At 43.4% G+C, this 24,791-nt stretch overlaps 1 protein-coding gene across 3 annotated transcripts in view; it reads left to right on the top strand.

The window, feature by feature from the left end:
* Positions 1 to 24,791, top strand: part of FGFR2 (fibroblast growth factor receptor 2) — an 81,858-nt gene that overhangs the window by 46,555 nt on the left and 10,512 nt on the right. For 2 of the 3 annotated variants that reach the window (XM_030241431.2, XM_030241437.2), the window contains 7 exons: positions 5,248 to 5,438; positions 7,983 to 8,127; positions 10,313 to 10,509; positions 18,346 to 18,497; positions 21,107 to 21,228; positions 21,879 to 21,989; positions 22,741 to 22,931. In XM_030241431.2, the coding sequence (XP_030097291.1) occupies positions 5,248 to 5,438; positions 7,983 to 8,127; positions 10,313 to 10,509; positions 18,346 to 18,497; positions 21,107 to 21,228; positions 21,879 to 21,989; positions 22,741 to 22,931 (1,109 nt within the window). Of the gene's footprint in view, positions 1 to 5,247; positions 5,439 to 6,273; positions 6,422 to 7,982; positions 8,128 to 10,312; positions 10,510 to 18,345; positions 18,498 to 21,106; positions 21,229 to 21,878; positions 21,990 to 22,740; positions 22,932 to 24,791 lie in introns of all 3 variants that reach the window. The other variant, XM_018910562.3, reaches the window with a different exon arrangement.

Raw genomic sequence — 24,791 nt, 5'->3', positions numbered from 1 at the left:
GGCACTGCTGGAGAGGGCTCTGGGTGTCCCAGAGAGGGGTGGCACTGCTGGAGAGGGCTCTGTGTGACCCAAAGAGGGGTGGCACTGCTGGAGAGGGCTCTGGGTGTCCCAGGGAGGGATGGCACTGCTGGAGAGGGCTCTGGGTGTCCCAGAGATGGATGGCACTGCTGGAGAGGGCTCTGGGTGTCCCAGAGATGCCCCAGAGATGGTTGACACTTCAGTGGAAATGGTGGGAAGGTGCTGCTCGTTGGTGAAGATGAAACACAGGGGAGGAATGTTTCAGTCCAAATCTTGCAAGTTTACAATGTGAAGCCAAAGCCAGTGCAAGAGGTGATTTCAGTCTGGCCTGAAATGCTGGAGGATGCTTTTGAGACCCGTAATTTACAGCATAATTAGCATCTTCCAAAGCAACAGATGTTGCAGCTTCTGAGGGAAGGTGGCTGGGAGTGGGTAGTGTTTTCTCCAAACAGGGTCCAGGCTGCTGCTGAATGTTTCCCAGGCTTGCAGTCAGGCAAAATAAGCAACTAGAGCTGAGGGTGCTGTGCTGACCAGGGCAAGGAGAGGGAATGGCAGGACAGTGACAGCTGGAGCTGCTTCATTTCTCATTTGGTGATGACTGAATGCCCAGAACCTCTCCCAGGGGCTGTTGATCCAGAGCTGGTGCTCAGAGGTATCATTTGAGGGATCCCTCTGTAGTTGCTCAGTGGCAGCCATCAAGATGAGCCCTTAGAAGTCAGTAACATTTAAAAGCTGTGATTGAAGGCTCTGATAAATGTGTCTAGCTAAAAATTAGGTAATCTTTTTCTCCCTCACTTCCCCCCTTAATTGAGGATCTCTCCATTGTCCCCAGAACTCATGCTTGGTCTTGCATTTGCTATTAAGCTTTTATTTTTCTAGCCCACACTTGGATCACACATTTGCAAGGAGAGGAAACAAGCACATTCAAAGGCAGAAAATAAGAGTAGTTTTCATTTTCTTTTTTTTCAATGAATGGGATGCCTTATGCAAAGCCCATTGAGTTCCCTGTGAGTTTTCCCCCTGACTTCAATGGGCTTTGGTTCAGGCTTTTAGCTCCCGTGAAAGGTCCTGAACTATCTGTGCTGGGGTGACAAGGAGGCTTGGAGAGACAATTCCCAGAGCTCTTCTCAGCCCCTGGCACAGCCAGGTTGCTAAGGAGACTTGGCCTGGCCAAGTCCTGGAGCTCCCCCCTTCCGGGGTTATTGTCTGCTGTCCCTGCCAAGGCTCTCTGGTGGCAGCAGTGCCACTCTCTCAGCCACAATCCCTCTCCAGTGGCCTCTGACAGCAGCAATTCCTGCCCTGCATCTCCCCTGTGCCTGGTGCTTGGCGAGCAGCCTCCCTTCCCATGGCTGCTGCATCCTGCAGTGATGGATGGGCTCGTGTCTGCTGCTCTCCCTCGGCTCTGAGAGTTGGGCTTTGGCCCCTGCCACCCCCCTCCACAGCCCAGCCTCTTCACCTCCTACAGCTGCATCACTTTCCTCTTTCTCTCCTCTCTCCTTTCCCCCAGCCAGCAATAAAAACCTGGAAATAAAGCCAAGATGGGGAAGAGACTTTCCCTTTTGTAGGAATCCTCTCTTCAGGGGCTTAAGTTCCTTAAGGAGCCAGTTCTCAGGATTCCTTGTGAAGTGTGTAGGCTCCAACAGTCATTTCCAGTAGCAGGGCAGGCTCCCACCATCTCTAGGGCTCCTGCAGTGCTGGGAACTTCCTGGGGAGCTCCTTCCATTGTGCCAGCTTTTTTTTTTTTTTCCTTTTTTTAAACTTGGAATTTTCCAGCTTTCCTGGATTCTTTGTAGTTTTATCTCTTGGAGGGAGGTATTTTGAAGTTTTAACATTAACAGGCTGAATGACAGTTTCCTCTAAGCCTTTTGGGCAAGGTCTCTTTGTCAGTCAACCCTTCAGATAGCAACTCTGTTTGTCTACAGATAAGTGAGCAGAAGTGCTCAAGCCCTGGGCACTTTTATGGTGGTGTAAAATTTAGATACTTGTGGCCTTGAATCTGATATATCTCATGTGAGCCATCATTTTGACTCTGTATTTTGGAGATAACTAATTCCCCAGATGGGGATGATGTTGGTTTTGTATCTAACCTGCAAGCTGGTGTCTGTCTCTTATGGTGGGAACCAGCATGAAGCATGTTGGGGGTGATTTTCTGTATTACAGCATATGTCTTTGACTTGATTTTACAACAAATTGTGTCATCAGTGAGATTGTAACACTGAAATGTCAGTGTTCAGGCAGCATATAGTTATTTCTCAAGGTGTTTCTTCAATATTAATGAACAAGAGGAATAGTGAAATCAGGCTCCAGAGCTATGAGATTTGTTGCCAGCTTGTTTTGTATGCAAATATTGTTTAAATAACTAGAGATGTATATGGTCACAATGTTTTAGTGATGATCCTGCTTATAATTATTAGGTAATGATAATATCACTTTCATAAACCTTTAGATTTTTTAAAAGGCAACTTTGACTCTTTTGCTGGTGCTCAGTAAAAAGGAACACACTGTTTCCATCTAATATTAGTGCAGCTAGCTGTTTGAGTGATGATATCTGCTTACAAATGTACAGCTTGTATTTTAAATGCTGAATAGTGATGTGAGATTTATGAATTTGGCTTTGACAGTACCTGTGCTTAACAGAGTCCTTAGATGTGTGTGGGTTTGCAGAGAGGTAGGATAACTTCAGGATGTGTTTGGGTGACATCCTGAAATGAGTATGTCCAGGAAAAGGTGCTGTCCAAAATTAAGCTTGGTCATTGGTAATTAGTGGAAGTTTCTTTGTAGCTGTTTTCCCCAGTCCTGAGTGTACTTTGGGGGCTCTTTGGACCCCAGGTTTGCCATGGAGCCCTGCTGGATTTACATGGTGATGGTTTTGTTCTCCTGTGCTGTTTGCCTGTGTGGACACAGGACTGCTCCCCTCTGCTGAAGTGGAGGAGTTGGTGAGCACTGATCCACGTGTGGGAGGGCAACAAAAGTTTATTTTTAACACATTTGCCTTTAGAGAAGAAATTTCACAAACATATATACTCATCCATATGCACACACTTTAGTTTTTTTAAATGAAACTGGGGGCCAAGAGTGTGAGAACTCTGCTTTAACTCCTTTGCTTTGCCTCCTCTTTTTTGGTAGAGGAACTGCTTGACAGTCATCAATAAAAGATTAAATCATTGATGGCTATCAGGATAAACTAAACACATCTCGTGTGTGGATGCTGGCATAGTAGGAACTTTTCCAAGATGTTTCAGGCCTCATTCTCTGGTTTGTTAAAGGGCAGAGAATAAGGTCACAAAGGAAATCAAACCCTGATGTGGAGAAATGAAACATGAGGCCTACTGACTTCTAAAAAACATTTTAAATAACATTCTCTAAGGTTTCATTTTATACCAAAGGCAGCTGTAATAAGTTTTGGAAGATGGTGTAAGGTTTCTATTAAAGAGAGATTTTTGCTTGCTGGTTTTGTACCCAAATGAAGGAATGAGGGAGATGGAATTAGAGCTTATTTAGTATAAGGTGAGAAACTAAAAGTTCTCTCCAGAACTGTAAAATAATAATTTATATGTTCTACTGCAATTTACAAATTAAAAAATATGAAACTGTTCCTAGATCTTCGAAAATGACACACATAGCCATGGAATAATTTAGTAACTGCAATGCAAATGCACTTTTGCCACAAGTAAAATAAGACTGCTGCTTTGTAGTGTGCTGCCAGCATAGCCTCAGTGAATAAATTCCCAGTAGATGTTTGCTGCATGCCAAATATATTGGACTGTATAAAAGATCCCATTGTTCAATGGCATCATTATTTGCTATTATACTCACAATGTTTGCTTGTGAAACAATTTATTGGAGACAAGTATGTTTAAGGAGGAATGCTTGGTTTGAAATTCAGCTGATTTGGCTTGTAATGTCAGAGCTTTTACAGGATATAGCTTCTAAAAATAAATATTTAGGTCTGCTGTTTTTTACTTATCTTTGAAAGAATTCCTGGAGCAGTGGAGAACGGGGAGCTGAGGCTGGGGATGGCCAGTGAGCATTTCACTTCTGATTCACAGCATTGTTTAGGTTGGAAAAGCCCTCTGAAATCATTGAGTCCAACCATTCACCCAGCACTGCCAAGGCCACCACTAAACCACGTCCCCAGGTGTCACATCTACACAGATGACTTTTAGATGCCCTCCTTGGGCAGCCTGTTCCAAAGCTGGGCAATCCTTTTGGTGGGGGAATTTTCTCTGATAGCCAATCCAAACCTCCCCTGGCACAACCTGAGGCCATTTCCTCTCATCCTGTCACTTGTCACCTGTCACCTGTGAGAAGAGCCTGACTCCCACCTGGCTAAAACCTCCTGCTGGGGAGCTGTAGAGAGGAAGAAGAACCTCCTTTTCTCCAGGCTAAGAACCCCAATTCCCTCAGCTGCTCCCCATGAGAGGTTGCCTGAAAATGTGTGAGGAATGCTTATGCATGGGCATAGATTAGAAGCTGAATTGGCTCACATGAAATACACTTCAGTTTTCCAGAGAACTCTGTATTTGCCTGTGTCTTGGTGAGAATAAGAATGAAGCAGTGTTTCTGCTGCTGTGTCTGGGTGAAGCAGAGAGCAGTGGTAGTGGTGGCATTGATTAGAGCATTTTAGGAAGTTGAGCTGCCTCCTATGTGCATCTTGCACACTGAGCCTTCTGCTGCTATTTTTGAGAAATTCCTTTTGGTTTATTTTAACACGTTTTAAATCAATAATTATCCAAAATTAATCAATAATATTTATTCTTCATGTGTGTCAATAATATTTCTTCTTAATCAATAATCAATTAATTAATCAAGATTAAACAAGAATATTTCTGCTTAATGTGTGGAGGTCTAGTCAAGTCAAGACATTTTAGAACTCAGGGGTAACTTAATTACAGTAGCTTAAAAAAACCCAAAAGGAGGTATTTTACCTAATTAGGGCTGAGCTAAACCATGAAAAATGAGCAAAGTGTTTAAGCAGGGTTTTCCCCCCCCCTCCCCACAAATGGCTATTCTTTAAATTACAAGTGTAGCGCTCAAGCCATCTCCTTTGAACTGCAGGTTTTGTTACACGCTTTGGCTGTGGTGTTATTTCGGAGGAGTCAGCCAACAGGCTTACAGGGCTTTTTGGCTGGGGTTCACTTACAGTTTTCTTGGCAGCCCTGCTTATTTATGCATCTTTATTTCTCTCTCTCTCTCTCTCTCTCTCCCCGCCGTTCCCTGCTGGAGCAGAGCGCTCCCCGCACCGGCCCATCCTGCAGGCGGGGCTCCCCGCCAACGCCTCCGCTGTGGTCGGGGGGGATGTGGAGTTTGTCTGCAAGGTCTACAGCGATGCCCAGCCCCACATCCAGTGGATAAAGCACGTGGAGAAGAACGGCAGTAAATACGGGCCAGATGGGCTGCCTTATCTCCAGGTTTTAAAGGTGAGGCTTCGCAGATGCCGGCAGCGGTGATGCCTTCTTTAGAGCGTGGTGTAAATCCAGGATTTCGAGTTCTGAGCTTCTTTTGAAAGTGGAGATGTTTATGTTAGAAGTGAAATGATGAGTTAGATAAACATTTGCTTGTCTGAATGCTAACTGTGCAGCTTATAGACACTGTTTTGCTCCTTTTTACTTCCATGAAAAGTCCTTTATATCTGAATGTTTCAGGCATGAATTGCTCAGAAAAAATTAAAAATCCTTCTAAAGAACATCATTGACATATTTGTATGGGTAGAAAGCATCCAAAACATACCTGGGACAATCTACTCCATTTCTTTCATGTTTCTTCAGCCTCTTGATTTCAAAGGAACATGGCAGCTGCTGCCAAAAGCTTGCTGGAGGACTGGGCTGTCTGGATGCTGAGCCTGCAGAGATGTCTGGTTTGGAGCAGTGTATTGGTACTGTCATTCCTGCCAGTTTGGAGCAAGCCTGACCAGGGAAACTGAAGCTTTCCAAGCTGGGTGGCATTGCCAAAACTCTGACAGGCAGGACAGCCAGCTCTGTACCTGCCTGTCCCATGCAGGACCTGCCCAGGTGGATTCCTTTATCCCCCACGCTGCTGTTTTCTAACTCCTCGTGTGATGCTGCGGATGTAAGAAAACCGAACAGCAACAGCCAAAAGGAAAAAAACCCAACAATAACAAAACCCCAAACCCTTCAATGTTTAGAGGCTGGTGTGGAATATTCTGGTGACGTGTTGGTGGTGGGACCATAGACAGATTGGTGTCCATTCTGGGCAGCAGTGACCTTGTTCTCCTGTGTTATTGGTCTGTTCTAGCACTCGGGGATAAATAGTTCCAATGCTGAGGTGCTGACACTGTACAATGTGACAGAGGCGGACGCTGGAGAATATATTTGTAAGGTCTCCAATTATATAGGGGAGGCCAACCAGTCTGCCTGGCTCTCTGTTCTGCCAAGTGTACCAGGTAACAATGTTTTTTAAAGCAAGCTGGAAAAAATGGTGCTTTGGGAGACTGCAGGCAGCTTGTAGGATACTCTCTGGCCTTGGTGGTATATGTGTAATCCTCCTTTGGTGATGCAGCTGGTGTTGCACCAGCAGCCATGGAAAAATTCCCACAATATTCTCTGTACCAGAAGCACTGCTTTGGTTTCTGTTTGCTGATCTTTATTCTCTCTTTGGTGTCTTTGTGTCTGTGTGTGTTGGACAGTTTTGTTGCTAACTCTGCATACTCTACAGTTCACACAGAGGGTACTCCTAGAATAATGTAATTACAGCCTAGCAGTGTGTATTTATATATACACATAGGTGTGTATAATATGACCTGTTCACATAAAAACCCCCTGGAGCATAAGTCAGTTTAGTCACTGTGACTGTGCAGGTGGGAGGATTTTTCCAGGTCTTACTCACCCGTTACTAACTGGGTTTTACTCAGCAGTAACAATGAAGACAGGCAACCATGTGACTGCAGCCCACAATTAAATTTACCTCCAAATTGTCCAATAAAAAGGTATTTATTTCCTGATTGTGAATTTCAAAGTAACATTTTTGAATGGTTCAGAGATCAAAAGTAGCAAACATTAATTTCTCTAAACCTCCATCACTGAGATCTTGTTGATCAGGGCATCTTGCCGATGCCCTGATGTGCCCATCTCGGGGCAGCTGGGAAGTTCCAGACCTAAGATTTACTCCATTTGTGTGAGTTTGGATTATCACTGACACTTGGATTGGTGCACAATGTCAAGCAACAAGTCTGGAAGATGACCAGTAAAAACTACAAAACGTGCAGAGGTTTTTTTTTCCCCCAAAATCTTTAAAATGTAGAAAAATATGGGGTTTTTTTCATCTCCTGGTTTTCACACCTTTGAAGTATTTTCTGTTCTACCTGTGAGAGCCACAACTCAACAAGATCTCTGATTTTTGAGCAAGAATTGGGATACTTTCCACTGTGCTTCTAGGCAAACCATCAAATATTTCCAGATTTGAGATTTAAACAATATACAGTAGTAGTTACTACTCAAAAGTGCAGTGCAGTGGGTGACGCAAGGATCATAAAATCTAAGACAGCTACTGAGTTGTCTTTTGGAGCAGAATTCACCCCTTCTTTATCATTTTAGGGTGTGCTTTTATGGTAAATTCTTTCCTCTGAAACAGGTCTCTACACGTGAAGGATCCCACATTCTGTCCTACTTTGTTTTCCCTTTGTTTTTCTTTCAACTTTCTCTTGTCATAAAAGAAGAAGGAAAAATAAAAAAAGGATTTGTGGGTGAATTTTTCCATGTCTTTTGATTGCATGCATGTTTAGGTGGTGAGTTTAGGTCTGGTGAAGGGTGTTGATTACTTTCTGAGGTGAGCTGGGACCTGTTGGTAAGCGCCTTTTGGATGAGGGATTGTGGATGGGGAAGGAGCTTTGCATCTCTCCACCTCTGCCTTTACCAAGTGCAAAGCCCTGTGGCTCCATCTCCCTATCCACAAAAATTCTCTCAGTGTCTAGCTTTTTCTCTTGCTTCCCTCTTGTTTTTTTTTAGGCTGCCGGTGTTAACACCACGGACAAAGAAATTGAGGTTCTCTATATACGGAATGTAACTTTTGAGGATGCTGGGGAGTATACATGCTTGGCGGGTAATTCTATTGGGATATCCTTTCACACTGCATGGTTGACAGTTCTGCCAGGTATACACTGCTCTCTTTCTGTGGTTTTTCCTCTTTTTTTTCCCCCCCCTTCCCCTTGTTGATTGCTGCAGAATTAGCACGGCTTCTGTCTCAAAAAAAAAAAAAAAAAAAAAAGGACTTTTACAATGATTTTGGTTTTTTTAAGTGCAGTTGTCTCAAGCCAGTGAGTTGTTCTGTCACGTGTTTGCAACTCCAAAAACCAAACAGCAACAACAACAAAAAATGTTGTGGGGGGTGTGGCTATTGCACTTCGTTGAAATGTTTTTACATCATCAGAAATGCTAAGGAGCTGCATTTCCTTAGCACTTCAATGAGACAACTGAAAATCAGCCTGTAAATCATTGTAAACTTTGTCAAGAGGATGAAATTCAGTTTGTTACAAAGTTTGGAACTAATTTGGCCATAGTTATGTACTGGCTCATTAAAATGCCTGAGCTGTTCAGTGTACTTCAATTCATTTTTACCTATCATGCAAATTCCCATTTCAATGCCAGAGGATCCATGTACAGAAGCAGTGCCTTCCATATCTTGGGAATCGGCTCCGTGCATCTTTAAACATTGCATGCTCTGAGGAAACAAGTAGTCATTTGCTTTTACTGCAAAGCATGTCTTGCTGTTCTGGGGTTGATGATGTTTCTGTCCTTAGAAGAAACAAACATCAATGTGCTTTATTGCCTGAAAATTATTATCAGCTGTTAGAAGATGTAACCGGAGTTGGTTTTGACATTAGTCAAATTTTCTCATTTATAATTGTTGGCAGCTGCCTCAGGAGTTCCTTTGGAAAAAAACGTGAACCACCTGAGGTTTGCTGGGTCATCTTGTGCTTAACGTTTATTAATTGTTGATCCTAAGTAAGAGGTACAAAACCTGCATGTGCACATTGCTAAGGCTCACAGTGTGGGAGTTAAACATTCCCACTGTCTGCAGATAAATTCTTGCCTTTTATTGAAAGATTGAACAAGGCAGCTTTATTCCATCTCACTCTGAACTGAACCCTGAGCCTGTGAGGTGTCACCAAGCAGGCAGAGCAGTGCTTGTGTAGAGCTTGCTTCTGCTGGCAGTGTTTGCATTTTGCAAGTGCTTGAACAGCAATTTTTTTTTTTTTTTTAACCAATTTTCTTGAACAAAGTATTTTTCTAAGCCTGGAAAGGCACAAGAAAATTTCAGCTTGAAACGTGCATTGCTTGCGGAGTGACCGCTGATGGCTGTGGAATGCTGTTAATCCGGGGCTTGAATCCCAGATAAGGGATTAGGGACACTGTTTGCACATATAACTGTCTTGAAGATAGCTTCAAAATGGTTTCAATCAGAGTAACAGCTCTGGAGAGCCACTCCCTCCCAAATCTAATCTCATAGGCCAGTAACCACTGATGAGGTTACTTGAAAGCCCGCAGTCCTCGCAGAAGAGGGCTCGTTAATTAACGTCTTGCTGCCAATTCGTTCTTCACTTCAATTATGCTTTTTAATCCAGCACTGGGCTCCTCAAAGGACCTCAGGGGAGTTAGACACCCAGCATGAAGCACAGCTGGTTGAGCAGCTGGACAGCCAGCTCCTTGAAACCCTTTTGAAACCCCTAAGCTGAGTTTATAGACATGATGGGGGACTGATTCATCCTCCTTTCCCTCTGTATTTTGAGATCCTACTGCAAATTTTGAATAAACAGGCAGACTCAAGCAGGCTCAAACTTAAACGTTTATTTTCAAATTTAGACACTTTTCATTCAGGCTAGCTAATTCACAGTTTTATCTTTGGATGTGGTTTTGTGTGGTTCACAAGAATTGCAGTGCTTTTGCATTTTGACTCGAGTAACAAAATGAACCTGAGCCGAGTTTGAACAGTTTTTTCTTCCCTCTAAAATTATCCTTGATCATGCAATATTTCAGTGTATATGTACGTACCTACCTAGGCAGACACGTGTGCGTGTTTGTGTATGCATACATAGATGCACAAGCTCACACCCAGTGCAAACTGAAAAAACAAAAAAGAATTACTCTCAGATAAAAATCAAAGCAGTAATCAGGAAAAAAGAATTACTCTCAGATTACAAGATGGCCTAAACATCCAGTGCTCTGAATATCCCACAAGAATTGGTTGTACTTTATATTTTACCATTACTTGCTCCAAGCGCTGCCCTGTTTGCTAACCCTGTGGCCTGATTGTTCCCTCCCAAAACCTTCCCATCCAGCTCCTGAGAAAGAAAAGGAATACCCAACCTCTCCAGACTACCTGGAAATAGCAATTTACTGCATAGGGGTGTTCCTGATAGCCTGCATGGTGCTGACAGTGATCATGTGCCGCATGAAGAACACCACCAAGAAGCCGGATTTCAGCAGCCAGCCCGCCGTCCACAAGCTGACCAAGCGAATCCCCCTGCGCAGACAGGTAACAGAAAGTAGATAAAGAGTTTCAAAAAGCTTTTCTTTTTACCCCAACAACTAAGCCAGCACATCCTCCTGCTGAGGAAAGGGAAGTGAAGAAGGGAGTTAATAAATTATAGCAGATTATGGGTGGGATGGAGAGGTCTTAGCACAGCGATCAAGGAAATCAGGGTAGGGCTGTTAGGGAAGGGAGAAATGTAAAAACTGAAATATGTTCTGTATTAGCAGTCTGAAGATGAGGGGGAAAAAAATGTATTTCAAGTATTTTGGGGCCTGATCCCACAGCTTGTTGGAGTCAATGGAAAAAATGTCACTGCCTTAATGGGCTTTGGAACAGAATCCTATTTAATTGTATATTTATGATGTTTCCAAGGTGATTATTATTGTGGTAACTAGGTACCAGATACAGAGAGGTATTTTTCAGGAAGACTTTTGGAGACTGAAGGGAGGGACTTTCATAGCCAGGCATCCAGAAAACACCCCAAAATAGAAAAAAGACTGCAATAAAGTAAAAATAGGGGAGATACTATATCAGATCTTGGACAGCTTGATTAAGATAATGATGCTTTTGAGCAAGAAACAAAAGCAAGTGCCAGATTTAAAATGCACACAACAGCATCACATGAAATACATTTTACAATTGTTTGTGGCTGGCAATGAGCAGTTCTGGAGAGGATGATGCCACGAGCAACAAACCAGTTGAACAAGTAACAGGACTTTGGCTTTATCACAGGCCACCACTTGCCAAAACAGCCTCCATTCTCACACACTGTCCTCTCCTGAAGGATTTGTGGTGTTTTTAGAAGCTGGAGTTTAATAGGTTTTGATTTTCTTGAAATAGGTCTTGAGGCCAGACCTCTGCACCCCCAGGTTTCAGCCCTGCAGGACTGGGGTCATGTTGGAATCTGAGGCTGTGGGTCACCTCAGCAGCCAAAAAAACTCTCTCTGGGGGGGTTGGATCCAGGCTCTGCCCAGGGAATTGGGATGTGAGGGTTCACTTTGTGTCCATCTGCTCCATGAGGAAGTGGTGCAGGATTTCTGCAGATTTGTTTTTGCAGCCTGTCCAGAATATTGTCACTGGCAGAGTAATGCATGTACCTTAAAAAGGGTTCTGCAGCGTGGGTAAGTGTTTGAAATCATCATTTGAAATCTCATTTCTCTGTGAAATGAGATGCATGGCACACAGAGTGGGAGACTCTGAACAGCATTGCATTTTTCTGGACCCTTGTTTCATGGTGTCTGAATTTCCTTGGTTAAAAATACCAGGGAGTGGAATGCATTAGCTACCTTCCTCTGAACTCAGTATTTTACTGAATCTTGAGGTGGGGCACCTGAATGTTTTTCTGAAAGATACTTGGTTTGTCTTATGTCTTATGAACAAAAAAATGTTAATTCTTATTTTTTTCTGACTTTCTTTGCCACTTTAGGTTGGTTTACTGGGGTATTTTTGTGGGTTCTTTGGTGGTTTTTTTTGGTAATTTTATGATTTTACTAATTTGCTTGAGTATCACTGGGATAAAGAGAGAGTTTTCACCCTGAGTGTGTCAGAAAGAGTGATGAGAAGCCCTCAGCTCAATATTCACACATCTCCCTGGCTAGAAATCTGTGTAGCTTTCTGGACAAAGGAGGCCTTTCAGATGCTGTGTGCTTAGCCAGAGAGAGATACATATCAACTGCTTAGATAGGAGACATTTATTAGATTCTGCCTGAATATAAAAGCCTAATGACTCAGAGACAAGTTGATGGTATAAAAAATACCTAGGGTTTGGTGTGAGCTCAGTTGTGTCAGCTGGAAATGGTTCCTCGGGGAGCAGAGTGTTATTTCATTTCATGTGACAGCAGTGCCAACCACTGCCCTCAGTTTAGCTATTTATCCTTAAATGATGCAATATGGACCTTCTCCAAAGCCATTGTTTTCACAGGGGAAAGAAACTGTCTTACAACATGTTTGTCACGTTGGGGTTTATCAGTTTATTTCAGTGTTTTTACATTTTTTTTTAACCGAAATGGCATTTTGCTTTTAAAATTTGGAATACTTTAGAAAAAAATATTTCTGTTTGAAAGTGCAAATGCTATTTCAACCCCTAAGCAAAAATCCCACTGCTCCCAATTGTTCCTGGTACTGTTTTGTTAGCAGCAGTTGCTCATTGAAGGTCTCCCTGCTTTTGTGTCTGCATGGAAGAAAATGTAACTACTGTAAGCATTGTCTGCAATCTGTATTTCTGGTTTGATGATTTCACTGGTCAGTTTGCAAAGGCAGGATGAGACAAGCAGTCCCTGAAGATTTGATTGGGAATATTCCTTCATTTCTCCTTGGTGCTGAGGCTGCAGCAGCTCTTCAGTTTCTGCATCTTTTAAATCTGGTTTTGGATTTCAGGGCTGTTGTCACAAGTGAAGAACTGAAAAATAATCCAGATGTTTTATTTAAAGGGTGTGTGTTTCTGGATCATTCAACCCTGTTTTATTGTGCCACCAAGCTCACTTTGTTCCAGTTTATTTGTATTTCAGAGGGCTGTATTTAAACTTGGTGGGGTTTTGTCACTAAACCTTTATTTATCTGTGGATCACAGAAGGTTTCCCTTTGTGCTGTGTGTGGGAGGATGGGAGGGAAGGAGATGCTCGTGGCAGGTAGGCTGTGAGACTGGGGCAGGGATCCAGGCCTGGGTGATGGGATTTGTTGGAATTCCAGAGAAATGAGGCCACAGACTGGGAAATTCTTGATATTGTTTTCAAAGCTCTTCTGCTGCTGGGTCAGGGTCCCTGAGGATCTGGGCTGGAAAATAATCCTGGTTCACAGAGAGACGTTTGCACAGCTCTGATGCCATCTTGTCTGAGCAGGAGCAGAGTCTTGCTGAGTAACATATGGTCTGGTTTGGATCCTCCTGCACTGTTCAGCCTCAGCTACCACAGGATTTTATCATTCCCCACATGCAGGCATTTTCTCCCTGCCAGAATACAGTTCTTTTGCCTTCCTAGGAAGGGTCAGGATGAAATCAGGAATTAGCAGCTCCCATCCCCTTCAATCCTCATCCTCACCAGGATCTGGTACTCAATTTTCAGTTTTTTCCAGGGAAATCCAGCAGGCAGCTCCTCTTTTCATCAGAGCAGTTCAAGTGTTACCCATGGTCTGTGTGCAGGTACCAGCTTGAGAGGGAGGGGATGAAGAATCTGTGGGGTTGAGCCTCACAAGCTGATTTGCAGGGACAGGCTTTAAGTGACAGGGCCCTTGAACCAAAAGGGTACAGAGTAGCCTTCAATAGGATGTACATCTGTTTTGTAGAACCTTTGTTTTAACAAATAATTTGTAATTGAAGCAGACAAAAAGACAATCCCATCTCTTGTGACTCGCTCAGAGTCAAGTACAAATGTTTGTCATCACTAAAGGTTTTTGTTAGGGCTGTCACAGTCAATCTGTCAAATTTGGACCCCCTCAACATGCATGGATCTTAAACAGGAAGCAGTGATCTTTTTAATGCTTTGTATTTAAAAAACACTCCCATTAATTTATGTCTATTGTTGCTGTGGAGTCTAATCCTTCATAAAGATATATTGGGTGTATTTGTGATGAACAAAGACTGATCAATTTAAAGCAAAGCTTGAGCTCACCCAGCAGAACAGTTCAGAATGGTTCTTCAATAATTCAAAATGATGATGGCAGCAGAAATGTAAAAAAAGAAAGAAAAGTGATCAGGAGAAAGGGAAGTAATATAGTATTTCATATAATATTGAGCAGTAAAATGATATTTTTTTAGTGGAATAGACTAGGGTACAAAGATTAATACACAACTGTCAATAAGATATTGTTGAATGGAATTTACCTTAAATATTTATTTTATTTTTTCTTGATGCTTGGATTTTTTTTGTGCTTGGAAACCACTGTCTTGCCTAGTGGTACTCATTGGATATGATTTTGTGTATAAGTGTTTCCAAATGAGTGCTTTTCATGGAGGGGTGGTGCATGTGTTTTAAATGTCAGTACTTAACATTAGGATTACTCAATTTTGTGTAGTGCATTTAACCTTGTGTTTTCCTGCATCTGGTCACTCAGGTGGGCTGTTCCTACCAGCAGCTAACAGCATTATTTACTAATTATAATGTACAAATATGCATATGATTTCAAATTAACTTTTACTGCAGAGCCTTCAAAAAGGCTGACAGTTATAGGAAATCACTGCAGGCCTGCTAAAATGTCCCAGCATGAGTGCCAGAACTGACAGATCTAGGCTCCAGGACATGGTATGAATTATCAGTGGAGGAAAACTCCCTTCATAATCAATTACAGACAATTACACGCTGCTCTGCAGCTGATTTTGCCACATGGCATTTAAAGATTCCAGCAAAGATTTGTTTGTTTTAAATGCTCTGCTGCTTAGAAATGCTTGTAGAGCATTAACTGAGAGCTGATGAACCACAGTGTGTTGGTCAGGGGGAGAAGATGTAGTTAAAGTGGGGATATAATCATGCATTGATGGGTGAGGTTTGGGGGCTTTTCTCCTTCTCCAGTGCAGATTTGGAGCTAAAGGTCTGTCTGAGGCTGGTGCTGTTCTCACTTCTGGCCTGCTAAAAGCAGAAAGGAAGAAGCACACAAGGAATATTTTCTGGTGGAGTTCTGCCTTCCTGTTGAGGTTAACATCTACCACAATGGTTCTGTCAGTGCCCTGCTCAACTCAAACTGATTTTCACCTTTCTTGCTTGAATTAAGAAATGAAATAGCTCCCTAGCTGACACCACCTAGAACAGGGTGTCAGCCCTGAGTGGGCCCCCACAATGTTTAATTCACCTGTCTCAGGTGAACCTGCATGGTGAGGGGTTGGAGAGCAGAGCTGCACGTGGCAAGCTGGAAAAAAGAGAAAAAGCAAATAGAAAGCTGCCACTTAAATGTAGATTAAAGCTGACCATGTCTGCTGACCTTGGAATTGGTAGGATTTTCCTCAGTCTTTTATAGTGGGCTCTAAGGCAGTGAAAAAAAAAATGCTGGAGGGAGGAGATCAAAGGTTAATTCTTTCTTATTGCAGGAAAGGTGAGAGGCCATTTCAAACCAGAAAATCTCCCCCAGCCACAGGCCAGGCTGGGTTGGCTTCATCTTTTCTGGAGCAGATTTTTATAGCCCTTGAGCTGCTGTAACTCCTGGTACTGCTCCAGTTAATCAATCAGGAGAATATTCCCTGGGAGTGCAGTCCATTTGTCTTCTCCCAGGCACGGAGTAGTTCCTCTGGATTTCTCATCACTCCTGCCCACATCAATGCACTTTGGTTACCTCCAGTATCTCTGGCCCATCACACAGTTCTGCTGTGAAGTAAACACGTGGGGTTGTGTTAAAAGGGAAACTGGCAGAGCCTTTAATCTGCTTTTTTCTATACATTATTGCTATTTAAGCTCTGTGTTTAAAATGTATCACCAGAGTATTGCAGTTTATTGCAAGTTTATATTTATAGGCTTTAACCAGGCTAAGGCTGCTGAATGGTGACTGTGAAAACCAGTGAAGAGATGAAACTCTGGAAGAGATCCAGACAGTGTCTAGTACAATGATAGTAATCGTGGGGAAAAAAAAAAAAACCACCACAAAACAAAACCAAAAAACAAGACCCCAGAACCCAGAATTCTGGACTGTTTCTGATGCCATAAGGTATCTAAATTTTGTAGCTTCACTTCTGTCCCTTGAAAACAATGGCTGTAATGGAAAAGACAGGTGCAGAAGAAAAGGGAATGTTAACGAATAAAGAATATAAGAATCAAAACTTGAATAATGATCTTGGTAGAATGTAAGTAGATTTTGGAAATATTGGAAATATGGAGGAAGTGGTCTTAGAGTATTGATAGGTTTGTGGTGAGAGATGAAAAAGTGGAAGCCAGAAATAGCAGAAAAGTGGAATTCAGGAAAGTAGGGTTGGGTGCAGAGGAGCTGCCACACTGGAGATTGGCACATTTCTTGGTGCTGAGCTGGTTCATTTCATGAAGCATCATTTTCAAACTGTAGTGAAATAATGAAAATGAGAAGGAAAGGGAAAAAAAAAGGCAGATCAGATTCCAGCCTGGGTTCTCCAGCTGACTGGTCCAGCAGGTGAATTCCCTTCTGCAGGCTGGACATGGCAGCATCTCTCTCTCAGGACTCCATTCAGTATTCACTCACCGATTTATTTACATCTCCATCCTCTGCCTTAATAGTGCTTTTCTCTTTGTGTCCCAAGTGGTCACTGGATTTATTTTCCTAGAGGAATGTGCCAGGTACTTATATTTTCTGGAAGTAAATATTAGCATTCATGGTGGTGGGATGAATGGGGCAGAAGCAGTCCACCTTTCTTTTTTGAGTGGTGGCCTTGTGTTTGTGCAGTTTCACTCTCTCTTTCCACAGCCACATCTTGTGTGCAGGAGCTGTTTCTGATATCAGGAAAGGTCTTTCAGCTGCAAATCTGGTTACCAAGATTAATTTTTTGATAGCAACCCGTAACATTTTCCTCCTTATGAAACCTCTTTCCACTCCTAACCTCTGGCTTTACAAAGATGCCTTTTTAAATCTAATTTTGTGGAACAAAGCTGTAGCCTGGTGACATTTTACATAAGCAAACCTGGTGGCCAAGTTGATCCTCGTCCAGGTGATGAGGGTGTGGGTACTGTGGTGCTCCAGGCTTCCAGCTGGGTCCAAGAGAAGAACCTCCTGCTGCCTGGTGTGAGGATGGGTGCCAGTGATGGCTTTGTGACATCTTCATCCCAGCCTGGCTGCCAGATCTGGGCTTGGCCAAGATGCGATCGTGGCGTGAAGAGAGAAGGAGGATTCACACTGGGAAGGGCAAGACTGACAATACAAGCATTTCTATTTTGTGTTAGTATTCACTTGAAGCTCTGAGGGCAGCAGATGTCAGGCTGCTGCTTGCAGGCTTGAGCAAAGAGCCTTACAGAAGATTCACACCAAAACAAATTACATGGATGGAGCAGCAGCCTCTTTATTCAGAATATTATCAATAAGTGCCTTTGATACTCTAAAGCAGATATTGGAGCTGATAAGAAATCACACTCCAGAGTTTCAAAACTGAGTTATTTTTAGGACCTCTTCCCCACATTTCCTGTAGAGTCTTTAGCTAAGAATGTAGTTAATTAAAAACTGAAGTGTTGTGATAGCTTTTTGATGCTTTCAGTATTGAGTACTTGGAAAATAGAAAGTAACAGAATCATATAGCCTGGAAAAGACCTTTAAGATCATTGAGTCCAAATGTAAGCCCTGCCAAGACCACCTCTAAACCACGTCCCATGTCACATCTACACATATTTTAAATCCCTCTGAGGCTGGTGACTCCACTGCTGCCCTGGGCAGCCTGACAGTCCAGGCATTGAAGGAGCTGTTCTTAACATCCAATCCAAACCTCCCCTGGAGGCCATTTGCTCTTGTGCTGTTGCTTTTCCATGGGAGAAGAGATGGAGCCCACTTGGGTGTGCTGATTTGGGAAAAGACGTGGTGACATGGACAACTAGGAGTGGAAAAAGAGAATTTATTGGTCACCTGCTCACGGTATAAGCTGCTCACTTGGATATCTGAGGGTAGTGATGTAAATACTGCCAGTTTATTTAAAAATATATTAATATGATAAACAAAAACACCTTCTGTGGGAATAAATTTGAAACTTACGTGGTTTTTGAATTATGGGACAGTAGAACCAGTATTGTGCTTACAGGGGAGGCTAAATGTGAGAACAGAGCACTAGAATCAAGACTGTAGATTCAGCCCCTTCCTAACACCATGGTTCTGAGCTGGCTTGGTATCAGGTGCTGGTGATTTTCAGATTTTGGGCCCAGATTACATCTCCATCTCTTTTTCTCCTTGTTGCATCTTGCATTGCAACCACAGGTGTCGGCCGACTCGAGCTCCTCCATGAACTCCAACACGCCCCTGGTGAGGATCACCACCCGCCTCTCCTCCACTGCTGATGCCCCCATGCTGGCAGGGGTCTCGGAGTATGAACTGCCTGAAGACCCAAAGTGGGAGTTCCCAAGAGATAAGTAGGTGGCTTGCTTCCTCTGACACCCCTTCTGCATGTCTGAATAACCCTAAACAGCATGGAGGAATCATCTCTCCTCATGTCTCCCAGGGTTCCTCTGGCTTAAAGAAAAATCTCAGTTACCTGAAGCTGCTCTGAAGATCAAGATTCAATTCAGTTGTCTGAGATCAGTTTGGTTAAATAGAAATGAAATTTCTTCTTCTGCCTGCAGCCCCGATTATATTTTCAGATTTATTGCAGGTTTTCAGATGATCTGCTGAAATGAAGTGAGTTAGGAAAACTCGGTGTGATCTAGACTGGGAAAAATATCCACATGCAAGCACTGTTGAAAAACAATGGTGATTTCCCCAAGAAATACCTCTGAACATTAAACCATGTTTCTTAGTTGACTACTTAATTGGCTAATATTTAAAAAAACAGCTAATAGAATATGTAGGAAATAGAGAAAGTCTAAATTATGCTATTGGACAATGTTTCTATCTCTGGGCAGCTTATACCATGTATTAATAGAGATTATTATTTTTAATTTAGGGGAACATTTTGCATGTTGGGTGCATGTATGTGCAATTTCTGTGGCTTAAAAGTGTTGGGTTTCAAGCAGAGCATGCTGAATTTTGAATTATTCAAATTCACATGGCTACATAATATTTTCTTCAAAGTCTGTTGACTAACATGCAAAATGAGCTTTGGATAATCTAATTAAAACTGTAATTGCTTAATATAGAAAAAGACATGTAAAAGAGAGATAATGTTAACAAAGGTAGAACCTTTATGAAGATGATTATTTATCAGAATTAATGCTAGCTTTAAGAAGTTTTTAGGGTACTTTGAGAAAATAACACCTTTTATCCTGGACAGTTCTCTTTGGAAGTTCAAGGTTGTAACTTTTGAATGGATGAACTGTAATTTTGAGCTTTCTGATAACTCTTCTGGAAATTATTTGATTAGTTTAGCTGCAAACAAGAGTAAAAGGCTGTAATTGCCACCTGCAGCATTCTGGTCAACAGTGGGGTCTGTATATGTGCTCCTGTCAGCCCGTGCCCTGGGGGGATCCACTAAATGCGGAAAATTTTAGAGTTGCTAAACATTTAAACCCAGTGCTCAGCACAAATGTAGGTGGAGCAGATCTGCAATGAAAGGAGGCTATTTAGAGGCAGTTTATTAGGCTGGGGGGCAGCAGGCACACAATGAGGGGTTTGTAACTTTGGTCCTAGCAGGGCAATAGCACATAAATTAACCAGTTTCCAATGCAAATGTTTGTTCTCTGCCAAGACCCTAAATTCAGTTTTAGCTCTGGAGAAAAGGCAGGGTGACCTCAGCATAGCATATGCTGCCCTTCAGTCTTTGCACCTTTTTAAAACTTGAGTTTGCTTTAGAAACCAGCCCAAAACAGCTCGAGGAGTTCTCACCAAGCCAGAGCCCACATGTCACAGAGTGAGCTGGCTGCCCTCGGGAGGAGCCACCTCCCTTCTGTCCCGTGCCCAAGCAGATAAGCAGGGTTTCAAATCACTTATCCCTCATCTAGCTTTGCTGCTGATGGCATGACAGCCTCTCCCTGTACTTCATGGTGGAAGACAGGTGTCCATGCTTTTAAGAATGAGTCCCAACATCTGTGATATCTGTGAACTCCTCCTGTTGACCATGGAAGGTCCTTAAGAATTTGTTTACAAAAATGCTTGAATCTGGCCCCAATGTTGGATAACATTATCAGCATCACACTCACTGAGCATCCTCCCTGATTCCTGCCACAGCACTGCTGCTGGATGTCACAAAGTATTCTCTGTAAGTAAAGGAGCCTGGCTCTAGCCCTTAAGCACTTAGGCTGGACTCAAAAAGATTTTACCCAGAGGCTTTCAAGTTTCTGTTTTATTTCATCTCTTTCTCCTCATGAAACTGAGATCGGCGTCCCTCTTTCTGTCTGTTAGATCTAAGCAGGTTTTGCAACCAGAAATATGCTCCACAAAATGCATTCTGCAGAGCCCATTCAGTGACTGCTCCTTTTAGGAAGGTTTGATGTTGGTGATTACAACCGAGTTTATTTTTCCCAGCCTCTGCCTCCCCTCTCTGAGCAGAGCCTGGGCTCTGCAGGCAGGAGGCACCTTCTGGTCCCTCCAGCCAAGACTCTTGTGGCTGCAAAGAGCCTGCAGCCAAGAAAGAGCCACATGCTGGACCCTCTGTGGCTGAAACCTGACTGCCACCTCCTTGCAGCCAGCGTGGACACAAAGGTGACCCCAGCCCTGTCACAGTGACAGCAGACGCTCGCCTGCTGCTGGCTGCTCCCCAACTCCAGCCACGCTCTGATGTTCTTCCAAAGCTCTGTCCCTCCACACTGCATCTCCCCACAAGCCATGAGGAGAGCTCAGGAGCTGAGTTTGGTGACTGCTGTGCCTTTCTGAGCTGCTCACTCCACCACCCCTAAGAAAACACAGCCCGGCGCGCGGAAACCGACGCGCACCCCGGCCCTTATTGCTTCCATATGATAAACGCCTCTCGCTGCAGCAAGTTGTTGAAAGGTTTTTAGTTGAAAGGTTTTTATATTTAGCCCTGGAATTTCACTGGCTGCACCCCTCCAGCAGATGCTGTGTGTTAATCTGCTGTTTGCACCTCCAGGCTGACGCTGGGCAAGCCCTTGGGAGAAGGCTGCTTTGGGCAAGTGGTCATGGCCGAAGCGGTGGGGATTGACAAAGACAGGCCAAAAGAAGCAGTGACCGTGGCAGTGAAGATGTTGAAAGGTAAGAAAATTGGGTGATTAGGGATCAGAACGGGCAGTGGGGCGGCTCTCAGCCAGAGAATTTTCTTTTGTGGCATCTGAACTCTGTCATCGTTGCGGGGTGGGTCAAAGAGCACATAGCTGACCTCAGCCTTCAGCAGTTTGGGGTGTAAATCTGCACCCTTGACAGCCTGTTTATCTTGAGCAGCGAGGATTTGGGAGCCAGGAGATGTATTAGCGTCGTGTGGGTCTCTCTGCTTTCGGTTTATTTCATGTCAGAGGCTGTCCTTGTGTAGATCTGAGCCCATTGAGTCCAGGTGGTTGGTACCAATTTATTTTGAATTTAATTGTAAGGTTAGTGTGCAGGAAAGGCAGTGTTATTGGAGGTTTGATAGCTAAGGACAGCTTTTTTATGTCTGGTCTTGCTGTGCTTTTTTATATCTGATCTTGCTGTGCTGCCACTTTACATAAGAACACTGAAGAGTTGGACAGTCCACCAAAGAGGCTGAGATGATTTTTTGGCAGGCCATAATATATGATGTGCAGTGTAAACCGGAAAACAAATCCCATTTTTTGCATTTTGAGCCAACATATTTTACTCCAGCTGATGAGCCTTACTGAAGCTGAGGCTGGCACACTAAAATTTATGAACTGAACCTGTGCCTTCTGCAGATGATGCCACAGAAAAAGACCTGTCTGACCTGGTGTCAGAGATGGAGATGATGAAGATGATTGGGAAGCATAAAAATATCATCAATCTTCTTGGAGCTTGTACCCAGGATGGTGAGTAGAGAAAAGAAAAAGCAAACCAGGACTTTCCAACAGGTCTGTGAAAGTCTCATTAATCATAATTTTTCAAGAGGTTTTAAGGAAACAGTCATGCCGTGATAGGATTTTTAGGTATTTCTTTAGCTTAACAGCAATATTTTAACTTCTGTTTCTCATTATAGTCGCAGCCTTAATATGAGAAAGGGTCCTGTATCAAATGAAAACTCTCTAATCCCTTGCTGTAAGGAACAAATGACCTTTTGCAGGGCCTTTACCCATGTCTGCTGTTCTGAATTGTCAGCCCTGCTTTAGGAGAACTTGCAGCCCACAAATTTGAAATGAGTACTTTCACTCCTGGAAGAGCTAATTATGCTACATATAGTGATGCAGAATGGCATAACACTCTGGAAATTAAAAAAAAATAATTCAAGAAGTGCTTTCCCTTTGTTGGAGATCTCAGGCTATTTTTTGATTGAAAATGTTTGGTTTTCAATACATGGCATAGTCTGAAAGGAGCAAGCACTGGGGCAGGGTTTAGGTACTTTAAGGCACTAATTGTGGCTCTGCCTCTCCTGCTGTGGAGCTTTGGGCAATCACTTGGGGAAGTGATATTCAAACCTTTTATTTTTTTAAAGCAGTGCTTGCCATTTTCCCGTTTCATTGATTCATTTAATCAATTATAGCACACTAAAAGCTGTTTTTTACATAAAAACCACTTTACCCTGGTACCTAACCCTGCTTTTGCCATGGTTCTTTCCATGCCAAGGTCCTTTGTATGTGATAGTGGAATATGCTTCCAAGGGGAACCTGCGGGAGTACCTGCGAGCGCGCCGCCCGCCCGGCATGGAGTACTCCTTTGACATCAACAGGGTGCCCGAGGAGCAGATGACATTCAAGGACCTGGTGTCCTGCACCTACCAGCTGGCACGAGGCATGGAGTACCTGGCTTCCCAAAAAGTAGGTGGAGTTCAGCAAATACGGAGCTTTTTTTCTCAGTTTGATTTTGTGCTCGTTCGCGTTCGGGAGTTTGCTGGGAGTAGGAGCTGCCTCAAAGAGGCTGTTGAGTCCACAGCCCTGCAGATCAGTGGGAGAATTCATGCACTTAAAAGGTTTTTCATCTTTGTTTAGCAGTGTTGCTGAAATGAGGCCTGGGGTGGATCATTTGAAGTAAATGCTGTGCATGTATCTGCAGTTTGAATGCAGGAGCCCAGGTGGTCACTTGGTTACACGAGTCACATCACTCCAGCCAGGAGGCAGCAGCCTCTGTTTGCCTTCTGTTTCCAGTCAAACCAACCAAATCCTTTCACATTGTGGTGTAAAACAAATTATTTCAGTGGCTGAAAGGACTTCCAGAATAACAACAGGCAGGGTTGAGAAGACCCAAGACAGCAGGGCAAAAAGAGTGGGCAGAGGAGGCAAGAATAAGTGGAGGGTGTTAGTCACTTCAATGATACACTTTACTGTAAACTGGTGTTTCAGGAAAGTGAGCTGATTGAAAGAATTTATTTATCTTGTCATGTCCCCAGACACTTATTTCTAAAACCTGTCTTCAAGCATTTCTTTTTAACCAGCACTTTGATTAAATCATAGTTATAAAACCTTAAATAGCCCTGTATAACTAACTCTGTAAACACACTGTGGCTTAGTGGACGTGCCATCCTGGATACCCTGGGTGATGTTTGGACCCAAAGGCTAAATCCCAGCAGCAGATTGCGATGATAAGTACTTCCTGCAGGGTGTGGGGTGGTTAGTGGGATTTATACAGATTTCCAGTCATGTCCACTCCCATATTTTCAACCAAAAACCAGGGCTGAGTGTAGCCTTCCATTCCTGTTGTGTGGAGTCATGATTTTGTTATTTTTTCTGCACTTGTAGAGGTTGGGGAAGAAAGGGAATCCAGGTTTAAATTTGCTTTTATTCTTTTTGTTTTGAAACAGTAAATCTTAGCCCAGCAGGGTGACGTGCGTGACAGCAAGGCACAGCTCTCCTGATGGAGAAAAGCAGGGCTATTGATTAGGTGACACACCTCAGGATATCTCTTTCTGAAATTATTGCAGCTCCTGCCTGGCAGTGAGCCAGGTCCCAAGAAAACAGAGCTGATGTGAAAGGAAAACATAAATCTTTTCATCAGCCATCTTGAGAGCAAGTGTCCTCCTGAGGAGCTCTGAAGTGCTGCTGTAGGATGCTCTCAGGAGCCACTGCAGCCTTTTCTGTGTGCAAAAGCTCTTGGTTGGTGCTGTGCTGAGCTGGACAGATTGAGAGGCATTGCCCAAGGCAGAGGGGCAGCCCAGAGTAGAGCTGTTCATTCCTGTGCTCCAGATATCCCACCACTTCTGTTTGTATTTCACCCGTTCCTCTCCCCTCAGGGATCCATTTACTGAGCTGGAATAATAAGAGAGCAGCTCTTCTCATGGGATTGCCATCATGCATCAGCTGTGAGAAGGGCAGGGTTCTTGTTATTTCAGCCCAATGAAGGGGCTCACTGAGACTTCAGTAAGGAAAATGGTGAAGGTGATGTTTGTTCCCCTACCCTTTGCCTCATAAGAAGTTTTTGCCTTACAAACAGTTGTACTGAGAACCAGTATCCCATTTCCAAGGTTGGATGGATGATTTTAAAAGTAGGAAGCTTGGCCCATGCTTTTTCTGCCACCCCAGCATTGCTGATGCTGAGTTAGAGGACTGATGGGATGCTGAAATCATGCACTGTGGGCTGGTCCTGTGCTCCTAAGGCATTGCTGGAGCAGGTTTTTCCTGGCAGTTCCCCATGGCTAACCCAGTGAGGAGCAGAAACTTCATTTTACCCATGTGGGATAAGAG

The sequence above is a fragment of the Serinus canaria genome, chromosome 6, assembly GCF_022539315.1.
Source record: "Serinus canaria isolate serCan28SL12 chromosome 6, serCan2020, whole genome shotgun sequence".
Lineage (NCBI taxonomy): Eukaryota > Metazoa > Chordata > Aves > Passeriformes > Fringillidae > Serinus > Serinus canaria.
This window is presented reverse-complemented; position numbering and strand designations above follow the sequence as displayed.